The sequence below is a fragment of the Colias eurytheme genome, chromosome 15 (genome assembly GCF_061535395.1).
Source record: "Colias eurytheme isolate Ceu_HAF_F1 chromosome 15, ilColEury1 Martin Lab GWU primary, whole genome shotgun sequence".
Taxonomy (NCBI): domain Eukaryota; kingdom Metazoa; phylum Arthropoda; class Insecta; order Lepidoptera; family Pieridae; genus Colias; species Colias eurytheme.
Genome location: NC_142994.1, coordinates 2,434,243 through 2,451,283, shown reverse-complemented (window position 1 = coordinate 2,451,283; position 17,041 = coordinate 2,434,243). Strand labels below are relative to the sequence as shown.

The following is a 17,041-nucleotide window of genomic DNA, read 5'->3' as shown; positions in this document are numbered from 1 at the left end:
CGAGTTAACAATAAAAAACGCTGTTAAAAGTAACTGCCCGTTAATAACTTTAAACTGGCTCAGTAATTTTATTACGTGGAGCATGTTTCATAAATGTCCAATATACAAAAAGTTAACACTGTTAATTTAAAATAAAACACCGTTTCATTGTTATTATAGTTTTATGATGCAACTGTATTTATGCAGTAAATGTTTTATACGTGTTTTAAGTATTGGTGCCTATAAATGCTGTCTAATAAAGAAAATAATATTTTTTTTTTCACCAGTGTGTCTAGTAGATTGCGCTATCCTAGCAATATGATCTTGTTCTTCGTTATTTATGTATTCCTTTGTTCTTTCTATTTTGCTCTTAGTTAAATATTTTCATTTTATTTGAAGCGATGTTTTACCTTTTTTATAATCATTAGCCAATTATTATTTTAATACTATTGCATATAATTTATACGTATAATATTTCAACTTAAAATCTCTTGAAGGAATTTAAAAATAATATCCACTTTATATTAACATGTTCCACAGTAAAAGGAATTAAGGCAAAATCATACAGAAGGGTAATATGTATAAGCTTTTATTCGCTTCCAGAGGTCAGAGACTAGCCCTCATGAGACTTAACGGAGTATTCAAAGTTATGCACTGATTTTCATCCTTCCTTTTACCGTTAAAGAGATGCTCTCTGTGGGAAATTTTAGCTTAGATATCCAGTTTAATATTTATTTTAGAGAAAATATATTATTTGTGTAAGTACATTACTACAACTACACTGCTATAATTACTACTACATTTAAACTGACTGGTGTAAAAGGGACTTTATATTCACCGATTTTACTAATTATGTAACATGAACAGAATATTAGTGTGATTTGCCCGAATATTATTTTTATGGTAAAACGACTAAATACGACTGATACTTACCACACATATTTCCATAACACTATTTAGATAACTAGCTGTGCCCGCGGTTTTACACGTATTGCTCCAATTGATCTTAGTGTGATGATTATAACCTATAGCCTTCTTTGATAAATGGATTAGCAATCACTGAAATAATGTTTCAAATCAGCGCGATCTACCAAACATCCAAACAAACATAATAATTATTATAGGTATACTAGCTGTACCGCGCGGTATAACCCGCGAACGAACCCACGTGCAAAATCAAGTATTTCTATAGCTCATGTATTATTCTGGTGATGAACCTATATTTGGACGGATATTCTCTATCTAAATCTGTACTAACCTATAGTGTATAGCTAAAGATGGACTTTCGTCCGTGCTTTATGAGTCAATTTTTTACAAACATACAGACATACAAATCTTTCTTTATAATATTAGTACCTAAACTTATAGATAAAGAAACAGATATTAAGAGCAACGTCTCGCCACTTGTCCATTACGGGAGGAACAAAAAGCAAAGCGTTTCAGACGCGGAATCTCGCACGTCAGCTGTTTCCAGTGATTGATTAGTTTTTAACTAAAGGGATATTCATCACCTACTTGAGACCCTTGTTCTTATAACTGATAAGACAGTAACAGATTTCTCGATCTGCTTGTAGAGATTTTTTGTGAATGTATGATTTGAAGTACCTAATATATTACTTTAAAATTTAATAGGAGATGAATAGAGCAGTTGAAGCATATTACTTCAAAATATAATAAATAGAAAACGGTTTGGATAATACCTGTTTAAAATGAACGCAGTTTAAGTAAATAAATTCATAATAACTAATTTCATAAAATTCATAAAAACTGCTTTTACCAGTCTTTTATCAAAAGTACCAGCAATGACTGTACCTACAACAAAATACAATGACCCTAGAAGTCCTCAAAATAAATTCAGTAATCTTTTTACTCCGAGAACTTGTACAAATAAAAGCTTATCTTACGTTTTGATTGATCCAACGTTGGTTGGATTCATCGAAGATTTTTGTTAATATTTTACAGCACCCAGTAGCAACGTCAAACGAAACCGTACAGGTAAAATTACTTTTCCGATCCGGTGCAATCTCGCTACGAAAAACTGATAAGAATAATTGGATAAATCTGAAAAAATATAAAAACCGCAAAGTTGCCGGGATTTCGTCATCCATATTGCTTTCGTTCTAATACTATTGGTTGCCAGATTTTTTGGATCTTTGGGTCTATTTGGATTTGACTTTTTTATGCATTTTTGGTAGTCATCGATACTAAGATTGTTAATAACTACTACACTTCGTAATATTAATTAATTAAACTTTTTATTTCGAAAAACGCGTTCAGTCCACATTAAATAAGATCGTTATTATATTCATCTTTTCTGATACAAAAGTTTAATCATCGGTAGAGGAAAAATTAGTTTTTAAAATGCGACGTCATTGATATCTCTAATGCCATGCCCACTCTAGGTAAGATTAGTCGGATTTGGCAGTTTATATCCGAAAATGTCCAACGTTTCCATGTCTCATTTACGTTGTTTAATCAAAATGTTTGTTTTTATTTTGCTAAACCAGTGATGCAATGAAAATTTATTTCATGGTTAAGTCAGAAGCTATTTAGTAATTTAAACGTTCAGGTACTTAATATTATGTTCTAAGTTTGACCATTACCAAGATTACATAAAAATAGAGCTTATACGTAATAAATTGAACTTATTTTTTTAATTTCATATACACAAGAATACTTTTATAAAGAAACATACATCCCATTTTAAACATTATGTGTAGTGTACATATTCCAAATAATTTAACATTAACTACAACACTACCCACATTATCCACGACTAAATAAACGTGCAAATTCTAAACACACAATTTTATTTCCACTTTTACCTTAATTGTAGCCATTCATACAAAATATTAATATATTACCAACATAACGTGATTGGTTTCATTCACGTGTAAATATGTAAATTGGCATTTATTTAAGGCCTTCCCATCGCCATGAATATCTGCGTTTGTTAAAAGCGGAATGCAGAGAATGCTGCTATGTCTATTATAAAGGCGAAAGTTTGTAAGGATGTATGGATGTATGGATGTATGGATGTTTGTTACTCTTTCACGTAAAAACTACTGAACCGATTACAATGAAATTTAGCACACATATAGAGGGTAACTTGGATTAACACATAGGATAGTTTTTATCCCGGAAATCCCACGGGAACGGGAACTATGCGGGTTTTCCTTTGCAAACGCGGGCGAAGCCGCGGGCGGAAATCTAGTTAATAATAAAATACCTGTTTGAAATGATTCGAAATCCGTTGAAATAAATTACGTTTTTAATTTACTGCATTCAGGTGTATAAAAGCAACTGTGTAACTAAATATGATTGGAAGTGATGATACTTGAAAATACAAAACTTGTACATAATGAAGCGGGTTTTGTATTAAAAGTGTTGCACGTTGCTTTGTCCATTCAAAAAGGTTGTCAAATTCTACACTGTGGAATGTTATTTTTTGATAACGCTTAAACTGATACAATATGAAAAATATTTTTATAGTGTCATTGTTGCTAAACACATTTTCTGGTTTAATTGTACTTCATATTATTATTAGTTCACTTGCGACGTACAGAACAATTATTTTTGAAAGGTTTACGTTAGATTTTTTTTATTTCTTTAAAAAATAATTAATTTAACAGTAAAAAAACTAGATTAAATATGTTGCAGAGTTTAAATTCCTTGTTTTCTAAATAACTAACCCAATCAAAGTTGATTGGGTTGGTAAACTCGGCTTAAAACATTCTCAGTTAGTGAGTTAAAAATTATTAAACATTTTTCGATTCCTGGAAAATCCTTGCGCTAAATTGGAGTAAAGTTTCAAGCAAATAGACTGTGACCGTATTCTAGGAAATATGCAACCCGTAGAATTAAATAACATATTGAACGGACTGTGTATTTGAAATACGTTTAAAATCATTAAGTATCGAAATTTTATAAATAATTTTGAAAATTGAAAAATGTTGAAATATTTTATTAATCGTACATTCGCGAAAAATTCAAAGGAAAAAAATAGAGTTCGACAATATGATAATTGAATAAAAATACAAGGACCACTTTCACAAATTACTGATAAAGTTCATTTTGATTCAGCACTGCGTATACTTTGATACATTTTCTGTCATTTCACTGACAGATATATCCAAAAGTTTTGAACTGTGCAGTTACACAATATTGTAAAAGCTTATTGAACTGTATTGCATAAATCAAATGTAGAATTTGAAATCGTGTTTCAAACTCTACACAAACTCCTTTTTATTTAAAAATTCAACTTCCCTATGCTGGTGTCCGCAAAAATTGGAAAGTAGTCAGTAGATTGACTTGAAATTCAGTTCAACATAGACTGTATATACACGAGCATTTTTATTTATAAATTCTTATGGAAACGTAAAAATTCAAGCAAACGCTACCACAACGAAAATATTTGTGTTTAGATAGAACAAATATCCTTTTTCACGTGAAAACCACTTTATATGAAATAACATTTCATGAAGACATTTATAGCACATCGTTATGCGATTAAAACATATTCGTTTATAAATAGTTAAGTTAGTACAATCTTTTCGAGAGTGAAAAGCTGACATGTTCCACGAAAGTTTAAAATGGTAATAATATACTACTACAATCTATTAATTCCCATATTAATAATGAAAAATAATTTGGAAAATCCAAAAGTGCACGCCTCATAATTTTTTTTTAATAAATATTTATTAATTATTATTTTTGTTTATTTAATAACAATTAAACCACATCGAATCAGACCCTGAAAAATGAAAGGGTTCTATTCCTGAGCATACTCAAGCGTAAGAGAAAAAAAAAAGACTCGATTAGTAAAGTATTTTGGTCGCTATCGTGTTAACAAGAAAAAGGATCCGCACATACAGACACACGGACGTCCAAGACAGAACTTTTTTAAACTGTTTTTTAACTAGTTTAAATAACAAAAATGACATCAAAAATATCATGAACGTTAAAGATAGTGTTTTTTCTTAATATGTGTGTGTATGTATTATCTTACAAGTGCAATGTATGATACATAAAGACATTTTAAGTTTGAAAAATCAGATGTTTTGCGCGAAGTGACAGTAGTACCCACCTCAACGCTTCGCTTATGAGGCGTGCAATAGTGCTGCATTACATGGCTTGTTATATGACAATACAGAAGTTCTATGAAAAGGGAATTTCAAGCGAAAGAACTACAGATAATCCAAGCTGAATGAATCTAGGAAAAGTATTTCTATAAAGAGCAATAATTCCCCCATTCAATATTACAGCATAATAACAAATTCCCACAGCATACTATCAATTACCATAATAATAACGATGGGCCAGTGTTGCCAGCGTGCAAGTCACCTGAACCAGTTGTCCAGTACAATTTATGTTCGGACATAGGAACGAAGCCAAATCGGGCCGGTTTATATAGCGAACATCTTGCCAATACTGCGTTCAAATAATGTTAAGAGCCCACGGAATGTTTATGGCCGACGTGGATGGGGTGTAGTTGTTTTATGTCTTGTCAATTTTGTGCTTCTTGGGAGTAGTCGTCGGTGTAAAATGATTCACGACTTCTTCTAGACGTAATACGATGGTGTTCGTGTGTGCATGTGTGTGTTTGTGTGTGAGTGTAAGAGTATAAATAAAAGAGGCAGAGAAGGAGGAGTGTGAAAAGTAAATTGATGCATAAGGTAGTTCATAAGTATCATTAGGTAGTTAGTAGATATCGTAAATTAACACGGGCGAAGCCTAGGTAACTGCATAATAATACTTCAAGTGTAATAACCAGCACTAGGTATCTATTAGCATACCTAGCATTATGGCACCGTCCCCTAGATAATAATGAATGAATGAATGAATGAAAATGATAATAATAATGGGACCCTTTGTTCTAGTACATAAGTTTTATACAGAAACCGCAATATGTTCTTATAAACCTTTCCCTATCACTTAGGAAATAGGGACGTGATGTTATTTTATGGTAATAATAAAAACGTACTTTGAGTTTCGATGTGACGATGTCTATTCGCGATTTGGAGTGTTTCCAATTTCCTATGAAAATGGGTTAATCTTGAATACGATATACGCTTCTTTTAGTGAAAAATGTAAAGGTGATGAAGTTAATATTAATAAGCTCTTTTAATATTTTTTTGATACGTCATGATATAAAAATTCACATTGGTATATTATACTTACACATTATAAACCTACCTAGTATTTTGTAAGTCTAATGTGAAAAAAAAAAAACAAATCTTTTACTATTATTATTCCATTTGATTGTATTTTGGTTTTCCCACTAGAGCCTCGATTGAGAGAGTATATAAAATATTATAACGAGAGCCAATTCAAAAATAGTGTTAAGTAATAAAACAAAATAATGACAATATTAAATGCACTGACCGAATCTCAAAAATTACCCTGCAAATGATGTAATGCGAAATGAGTGCAATTACATAACATGGTTAATGTTTTACTTTTATTGCCTTTAATTAATGAAATTACTATGTGGTCACGAATCAGTATGACGCCATGTAATTCGCATACACAGGCAGGCTGCTGAAAAACTATACAATTGGTTTTGTGTGTTTTGAGCAGTAATAGGTTATTTAATTGAAAAAAAATATTTAATTCAATGGCTGCTTAATTAGGACATCTTGATTCATATAAATAAGAAGTAAAGAAAGAAAACATTTATTTCAACACACACAGACAACAATGCTCTATTCATTTTCTTATTATTAGCGACCAGTTTTAAAAGCATGTAAACGAGAAAGTTGACCACCTGTTGTTAAGTGGTCTCCACCCTCTTTAAAAGTTGCTACACTAGTGCTGTGTTGGATGCTTTGTCCTATAAATAATCCACTTTTTATGTCCTGCTACTCCTGTTACTAAAGTATTTAGTCTGTTCCAGGTTGTCGGGAAGAGATCGCTGTCTTAGCGATAAGACCGCTTGTTGTGCTCAACTGTGTCTCTTTCTTTTATATATTTGCTTTTGTAATTTTTATTTCCTGGTGCACAATAAAGTACTTTTGTTTGTTTCTTGTTGTATTGTTATGTTTCTTGTTAGTATTTAAATATACTTCGTTATACTGTGGTTATACTCTAGCTGCTATACAATCTCGAACAGTTTCAATCAACACACCGAAAATGGCCCAAAAACTAAATTCCGGCCCGTAAATTAACATCGGCAGTTTAGCAGCGTCGTGCAGCTTAACAAAATTACAGTTTACCGCAGGCTGCAGTGCATGGTCAAGGATATATTGCAAAAGAATGATATACTAAGCAATAATAAAGCACGAATTGGCGGCCGGCCAGATGGAAGACACATCCCGGCCGTTCCGCTCACGTGACGTTCAATATACGCCGGTTTTTATTAAGTCACTTATTTACGCATCTTGTGTATTCTTATTGGGGTTAATTTATTTGTGTTAATATAGGAGAAGCTAGCGAGTGGTGGAAAGATGTTTGTAGAGAATATCACTCCAATAATTTAGCTACCAGAAGAAATTAACTCGTACTCGTAACTTATATAATGCACCAGTAATATAGAAGTTATTATGTGTCCCAATTATTCCTTGCTGACATGGTATAAACCATAATTAATACAACCATCACATTCTTAATTGTTAATGTTGTACTATTTCAATTGACGGTAATCACTCAAACTTTTCAGTGTTTAGTGAAGGGCACTAACATATTTGTTTCATAAACATTCCCTAAAATAATTAAATAACAATATACACCAATTTAAAGATATTCTAACCACCAATTATTACGTGTGAGCGTCTAATCGAGAGGGCCGAACTTCGATCCCCTAAGAGCAATTAAATAAGATTCTAGTAGAGCAGAAGGCTGATCACTTAGATGGGCACTTACGTTCTAGCTACGATTTGCCTATCACTACATAGTATAAAACAAAGTCGCTTTCTCTGTCCCTATCTACGTCCCTTTGCTCAATAAAGTATTTTTGTTTTTAAAGTAAAATAAAGTATGTTTGTACGCTTAAATCTTTGAAACTACGCAACGGATTTTGATGCGATTTTTTTCAATAGATAGAGTGATTCAAGAGGAAGGTTTATATGTATAATAACATCCATTAAATAGTGGAGAAGTACTGTTATTTTTGAGGTTTCTAATGTGATGTCGAAAATAATTACATTTTTTCCGCTTACATTGCAAACGCAGGCCCTACGAGTTTTATCAAAATAATGTACTTAGTATTGTACACATTGAAAAGGTCTACAGAAAAGTTCGCGATGGTATATGTCTATCTCTTATGGATAACCCACAATAACTTTTTTTGTCATTTACTTTTTACGACAAATAATGGTTAATTTTCGAAGCGATTTTAACCAATACAGCATTAATCCTTAACCAATTAAATACCTTGAATACATTGTTCATTTAATATAGATCTATATGGCCCCTTTACACCGTATGATTTAAGGGAATATTTTCGAAGATATTACAGATTTAAAAATTGCGGGACGTAGCGTTTGCGGCGGTACCGGCCGGCCGCCATTGCACCCGTGCGAAGCCGGGGCGGATCGCTAGTATTTAAATAAATGAGATATTAAAAATACTTTAATTCGGTTTTGTTCTCAAAACTTCTTGTACAATCCCTCTATATATCTCTTCTAAGACTCTATATAACTCAGAAATAGTACATTTCAGTGGTACAGCATTCATAAAATTCTTTTCATATATTTTGGTGTGAAAATTTTATCTAAATATAAAAAAAGAAACTAATTTTTAAACAAATTGCCATATATTACACGTAAATTGAGATATTTAATATTTCTCAGCCTTGGGTTATTTTCTTTAATATAAATTAGTGTCCCGTAGCGTGGTATATTAAATTTATGATTCCATACGCGTGTCGCCATCGAATTTATAATAGTAGTGATAAACTATCTTCCATATTATGATCTGAATATTTGAACCATAAATCAGTTTGAAGGTTTCAAGGTATTATTGACGTATTTTATAAAGTATTAGGCGAGTTCATCGACTTTAAAATTGTGTTTTTGTGTGAAAGAATATTGCGAAATATTATGAAAAAAAGTTATTGATTCCGAAAAAGTTTTGCTGTGATCTTTCTTTTCGTGTAGCTATAAATTAATTTTGTGAATCATTTTTTGACCATTATACCTACTGACATAATAATATGACGATTCTTTAATATTTCCCATACTATACCTACATAGCTGAAAACAAAAAGTCCTTTAACATTATCCGGTCAAAAGCAATTTGCATCAGGACTTTTCGAGAAGGTTTTTATTTAAGCAATATACGGTCCCGGGAAAAAGTTAAATGTAGGGTAACTCAATTATGAGCTACCGTGTGTCCCAACTTTATCACGATGACTTTCATTTCGGTCAAGATACTTGTCAGTTCGGAAGTATAAGCATTTAGGAAAAAGGTAAGCATTTGATAAATGCACACCCAAATTTGAGATTTCCGCCACCGTAATAAGAATGTTTTTTCATCGAATATTGTAATCATATCAGTCGTTTTATTTAAAGAGTTAAAAGATAACAATGCCCAATGTTCAGATATGCGATAAAAGTTCTTTTAACATGTGGATATACTTGTAATTTTGGCGGTAAACGTTTTGCCAGTTAGAAATTTTAATTGACTTCGTTACGAGGGAATATAAGCAGAGGTTACCACAAAAATATTCTGAATTTTCAATTTTAGATAAATTATTGTTTTATTTGGCAACGTTTAAAAATAACTTTATGAAACAAACAAGTTTAATAGTCAGTTAATTGACGGTGGATATTAAATATTAAACTTAGTTTTCTATTTCCTACTAATATTATAAATGCGAAAGTTTGTGAGGATGTGTGTGTGTTTGTTACTCTTTCAGGCAAATATTACTGAACCGATTACAATGAAATTAAGCACACTCATAGAGGGTAACTTGGATTAACACATAGGATAGGTTTTATCCCGGAAATCCTACGGAAACGGGAACCATGCGGCTTTTCGTTGAAAACGCGGGCAAGCCGCGGGCGGAAAGCTTGTAATCTATATATTATTTCCATTGCACGAACGTTTTTATGTAGGTATGCTAATGCAATTAATTATAAACAAAACCATATTGTATGCTTTAGTTTATACGTAGTTACCTAAATAATTATTTGCATCACTATATGTATGATGAACTTACTAAAAAAGATGTGAAATAATGTACTTTAAAATATATATTTTAATATGATTATTGATAATATCAAGATAATATTAAACATAAATAATATTATTAAAAAAAGGTTGTATAACAAACCTACATTTTAGAAGTTCGCTTATTAAATAATACCTATATAACATTTATCACGACTATCGATATTATTTCTTCAATATCAGTTATCTAATAGCCTCTTAAACTGGTATTAGAAAACTTGCAATATAAATTTTCATACGCTCTTAATTACCAAGAAATTCTTAGTTTATATTCAAGCATACTTTGTTTATAAATAGTAATTATAAGTGGGTAGTTTGCTCTAGGTTGAAATATTTTGAAGTTTTCCATAAATTATTAATATGGTATGGAAATAGAAATTGTTTTGAAGTTTGACCCACAATTTTGTTCACATATTGTTTGGTTAATTAATTAATATTAGGGATACTTTGTGAAATCTTTGAAAAGTTAGCTGATTTAATATTAATTTAATATGTAGTATGTTGAATTTGGTTATGAAGCTTATCTATATCTATGGATTTTTGACGTGACAACGTCTAATTCGATAGAGCCGGCTGCACGCACGAAAAAACATAACTCATGCAGCGTTACCTCGCTCTGAGGCGTTCCATGTAAGGCTTGAAGTGCAAGCGAGAGCGCGGAACGAGCGACAAAGAAGCACAATCGGACGTTGTCACGTTCAACTATCGTCAGTAAACCGACTTTACAGACAACCAATTTTTTTTTTAATACCTAATATATTTTAAATGACTTCCTTTATGTTAAGTACGAAAATTTAACACGCCTAGAGACGGAGTTGTAAATAAATTAATATATCCATTCGTGGAAACGCCAGCGGCTCACTAATATAATAAGCTTATAAATTTATTTTAATAACTTTATTAACTAATTTCCTTGTATTCAGCTGTCCACTAGGTACATAGTAAATATATGATAAAATACTACAATGCTATACTAATAATAATACTACAATACCTCATTCCTTGAATGCATTCCATTCACGCACTAACTAGTATCTATATTATAACCATAGCATAGTATTTGTTCTCAGCCACATAATAATTTTTAACAAACAACTAAACTATCCTCAAATGGTCAGAACTGGACAAAAAAGACACTTTCAAACAAAAAAAAGAATCATCAAAATCGCTTCACCCAGTCAATAGTTCCGAGCTAACAAACCCAGAAGAACCTCGTTTTCATGAAGTCGGTTGAAAAGCTGACATTTAAGTATCGATTATACCGAAGTTCATTACTTCGCAACCGATGCACTTACCCTGATGACTGCAATACATGGACTCAGGTGGTCGCCTTTTTAATGACTGGTAATAACCGTGTATTTAAACTTCAATACGTTGTTTATTTTATGCGCTTCATTACGCAGTGGTGCTTCTTCGAGAACATATTTTATGGTCACCATGCTTTGGTTTTCATATTAAAATAATATACTCTCTCTTGACTCTCTGTATATACATAACTATATCTCTACACCATTAAGATATAAGAAATGCAAATATGCGTAGAACTACTTCTATGCTACTATATTTTTAAAGGTTTATATCATAACTAGAGGTCCGCCCGGGCTTCGCCCGTGGTACATATTTCGCAATAAAAGGTAGCCTATGTCCTTTCTCGGGTATCAAAATATCTCCATACCAAATTTCATGCAAATTGGTTCAGTAGTTTAGGCGTGATTGAGTAATAGACAGACAGACAGAGTTACTTTCGCATTTATAATATTAGTATGGATGGCATAAGTTTTATCAAAATAGATTAAGCGTGATCAAAATGAAGCTCTCGTAGAGATACTCCAATATATTCTGTTTCAGAAATGCTAGTATTTTCTCTTAAGTATTCGGGTTTTTCTCTTAAAGTAAATAAGCCTAAATTAACTAATTTTATGCAGCTTATCGGTGTCTTCTCTTCGATGTTCATTATTAACTGCAGTATAAAAAATACGTGTGGCACTCGAGGACTGCCGCGATAAAGCTATTGCATAGCATCGCATCGCTGTGCCGGTTGTAGTGGAGGGTGTTAGGTTTTTTCGTTACGGAATTTTTACATTCGATCGCCGCGCTCAAAGTCTGAGATAAAAGCTATGCAATAGCTTAATAAATTAATTAATACTTTTTAAACTTTGCACACGTAATATCCCGTTCTATTTCAACTAAACAAAACTTCTATTGTAACACATTACTACTATTGTACTAAAACAGTTATATGGCGAATTAAAAACGCCAAACAAATTTTTATCACCCCAAAACTGTGAACTAAAAATCGTTTTTCCTAACACAAAAGTTGCAATCATTTGACATGTGTGAATGATTGGTTTTATCGTACAATCTATGTGAACCCGCTCGGCTTCGTCACACAATTCAACGGATTTTCGAATAGATTATTATCTAAAGGTATTTGCATACTAGTTCTGGATATTAGAATATTGATATAAAAAATGTTACACAAGTACGAACATTTTAATTGTTTATAAATTATAATTTAACTAAAAATTTAACACGCCTAGAGACGGAGTTGTAAATAAATTAATATATCCATTCGTGGAAACGCCAGCGGCTCACTAATATAATAAGCTTATAAATTTATTTTAATAACTTTATTAACTAATTTCCTTGTATTTAGCTGTCCACTAGGTACATAGTAAATATATGATAAAATACTACAATGCTATACTAATAATAATACTACAATACCTCATTCCTTGAATGCATTCCATTCACGCACTAACTAGTACATATAATTATTATAACCATAGCATAGTATTTGTTCTCAGCCACATAATAATTTTTAACAAACAACTAAACTACCCTCAAATGGTCAGAACTGGACAAAAAAGACACTTTCAACCAAAAAAAAAGAATCATCAAAATCGCTTCACCTAGTCAATAGCAGCTAACAAACCCAGAAGAACCTCGTTTTCATGAAGTCGGTTGAAAAGCTAATAACATTTAAGTATCGATTATACCGAAGTTCATTACTTCGCAACCGATGCACTTACCCTGATGACTGCAATACGTGGACTCAGGTGGTCGCCTTTTTAATGACTGGTAATAACCGTGTATTTAAACTTCAATACGTTGTTTATTTTATGCGCTTCATTACGCAGTGGTGCTTCTTCGAGAACATATTTTATGGTCACCATGCTGTGGTTGTTTTCATATTAAAATAATATACTCTCTCTTGAGTCTCTATATATACATAATATATCTCTACACCACTAAGATATAAGAAATGCAACTATGCGTGGCTAAAACTATTTTTATGCTACCTACTACATTTTTAAAGGCATATCATAATGGCATAAGTTTTATCAAAATAGATAAAGCGTGATCAAAATGAAGCTCTCGTAGTAAGAGACTCTCATATATTTTGTTTCTCTAATTAACTAATTTTATGCAGCTTATCGATCTCTTCTCTTCGATGTTCATGTATTTAAAACTGGAGATTAAGATTAACTGCAGTAAAAACTAAATAATTTAATACTTTTTTTAAACTTTGCACACCTAATATCTCGTTCTATTTCAACTAAACAAAACTACTAGATATTGTAACAGATTACTGAACCTAACTATATTATCGCCTATAGCACAGGTCTAGTACCTAGTTTAGGCGATCGTCGTGTCTCATGTATGTAAACTTTTTTATAATGTGGGTCCAAATAAATATTTTTCATATTTTCATATTTTTCATATAACTACTACTACTATTACTATTGTATTTTTTATCACCCAAAACAGTTATATGGCGAATTAAAAATGCCAAACAAATTTTTATCACCCAAAAACTATGAACTAAAAATCGTTTTTCCTAACACAAAAGTTGCAATCATTTGGCATGTGTGAATGATTTAGACCGGGAGATACTGACACAAAATTTCGAGTCATTTGTAACAAGGATGGCGGTTCTACAGGGGTCTTAGTACGCAATGACAAAAAGAAAAACGATGGTGTGAACGCTGGTACCGGTGGCTTAGTCGCGTGGGCGTTTGTCGAACTCGTCGGAAAAATAGCGAAAGTCAAACGATTTGTAACACAAAAATTTTAGAATTTACCGATAGCCCATAAAAAAGAAGTAGGCGGTAGTGTCATGCCATACTTTTCCGGTGTGACTTACAGCCCGCCATACCGACGCGAATGTGTTGATTTAAATAAAACAATTATTCAACCATTTGTACCAGGCTAACATTTGCACAGGTAACTATCGTCGTGCAGCCATTTACGAAAATCGCCATGCCATACTTTTCGGACGATTCCAAATGGTCGCCATACCGCCGAAAATCTGCAAAAAATTTTTATTTCGCCAAACTTTTTGTACCAGTATTGCATTTGGATTTTTGGAGAGTATTTGATAAAATGTGACCATTATTATATTTGCCATACTTCTAGTAGGGGGAAAAAGTGCTGTCATACTTGAAAACTTAATTTATTATTAATTTATATAAGTGAAGATTTCCAACACATAGATCTTTGAAATTTTGTATTTATATTTGTTGATCCTCAAACTTACAGGAAAAATAAGTGCCATACTGTTACAAATCGTTTGACTTTCGCTATTTTCCGACGAGTTCGACTAACGCCCACGCGACTAAGCCGCCGGTACCAGCGTTCACACCATCGTTTTTCTTTTTGTCATTGCGTACTAAGACCCCTGTAGAACCGCCATCCTGTTACAAATGACTCGAAATTTTGTGTCAGTATCTCCCGGTCTAATTGGTTTTATCGTACAATCTATGTGAACCCGCTCGGCTTCGTAACACAATTCAACGGATTTTCGAATAGATTATTATCTAAAGGTATTTGCATACTAGTTCTGGATATTAGAATATTGATATAAAAAATGTTACACAAGTACGAACATTTTAATTGTTTATAAATTATAATTTAACTAGCTGTGATCCGCGGTTTTACCTGCAGTGCTCGGCTCCTGGTAGTCTTACCATGATGATAATATATGTATAGCCTTCATCTATAAATGGGCCATCTTACATCGAAAGAATATTTCAAATCGGACCAGTAGTTCCTGAGATTAACGCTAACTTCATTTTTATAATATTAGTATAGAGTATGAAACATAATACATATTTTCGATACTAAAATAGGTTTAAATACAAAAGAGCGGATTAATATATTCAGTTAAAATATAATTTAAGTTGTGATTACAAAATATCTCACAGATAGACACAAACATCATTCATCTTTTAGAAGATTTCTGCATTGAAATAATAAATAAATTAGGTTGTTATAACTGGACTAAAATATAAATTAAACAATACAACTTGAAACGAAAGTTAGAGATAAAGGGTTAAACCAAAACTTTATATCGGACAAAACAAGGAAGCTCGGGCGATCTTAGCGAATTTCTAACAACAGTCGAATTTGTATTTCTGGGGATCACAAACATTTCCATTGCTAGTTAGCAACTTTACTTGCCCAATTACAAAGGGTGATTCGCTTACAGAATATTTATGCAGCTAAAATAGAAACACTTCTGTATTGAATTGAAACAAAATCTGTATATTGGAACGAAGTTCCTTATCACGCGTTGCGAAAGGGGGCTAGATGGAATCAAGACCAAAAGTTGTAACGACACTTTTTGTAATAGTTGTATGCCATGCGGTATGCGCATGTTTCTCTGTCTGTCAGAGAGAGCTCTCTCTCTCTCTCTCTCGTAGAACTTCGTTCCATCCGGGTGTCTTATAACCCCACTTACGTTTTATTTTCTATATTACATCACTTTAATAATCTTAGGAGAAAAACGCTTTCATAGAGTCAACAAAGTTGTATTTGATTATACTTTTTGTATAATAACACCAGTATTTTAATACTCAGCAAAATAAATGAATGTACAGTGAATATAAACCTTTACAGCAATTCATTTTCATTCGTTACAATACATGTTCGTTATTCATTCTGAGCCAATCGCGATGCCGCTTAAATTTTTGACAGTTCTGCTGAAAAAACAACCAATGATTTTGCATTGGCGGTTTTGTTAATAACTTGTAACTTCCATCAGGCGATGTTTTTTATGTTTGTTTTGTATTTGTTTATGTAAATTATATTAATGTAAATGTTGTTGATAGCTAAAATAAACTACAAAATAATTAAAGAAAATTCGTTAATTTTGTTGCCAAATTATCTAAATTTAATCGTAAAATTTAGATATATATAATATATGGAACTTAATTGATAAATCGTTATTAAATTAAGTTACAATTCATATGTTATTTCCCGAAATGTAATTATCCATACTATGGCTTCATTGACAAATCTCAAAGGAGATTTACGCTGATCGAGCGATATCAAAATGCATAATTACCACATCTAATTACCTATGTAATTACCTATAGCTTATTATATCTCAGGACTAGTTATAGTGGCCACAATAATTATTGTTCTATAGACTTGCCTGGAATTATTTTTGTACGAAATAATGTAAATTTAATTAAACTTTTTTTTATGTAGAGCAAAAAGCGTCAGGCAAAGGGACCTCTGAAGTAATGTGCCTCTTTTATTTTTTCCTAATTACATGATTAATATTTCGCAATATATAATATTACATGGCTTCTGTAACTTTACATTATAAATGGAAGATTTTAAATTGTTGCAAATAAAATGACAGCATTTGTTTTTACAATCCATTTGAGTTGGGTTTCCTTTGATCCGTTCGCATTGTTCCTCATTATTCATAATTAATATATTGTTTTGTTCCAGAATTACCAGAGAAGCCGAAAATATTTGACGAGAGCGACAAGGAAATAATTGGTATAGCCGGCCCTTACATAGAAGATACAAGTCTCAAACTTACCTGTGTTGTAAGTGGAGGTAAAACTAGTGGAAAACATTTATTTGTGGTAACATT

The 17,041-nt window shown here is 32.0% G+C and overlaps 1 protein-coding gene across 1 annotated transcript in view; it reads left to right on the top strand.

The window, feature by feature from the left end:
- The window catches only part of LOC149902137 (synaptogenesis protein syg-1-like), a 108,793-nt gene that overhangs the window by 61,800 nt on the left and 29,952 nt on the right, over positions 1-17,041 (top strand). The window contains exon 4 of the mRNA XM_090110385.1: positions 16,894-17,004. Within this exon, the coding sequence (XP_089966511.1) occupies positions 16,894-17,004 (111 nt within the window). The remainder of the gene's footprint in view (positions 1-16,893; positions 17,005-17,041) is intronic.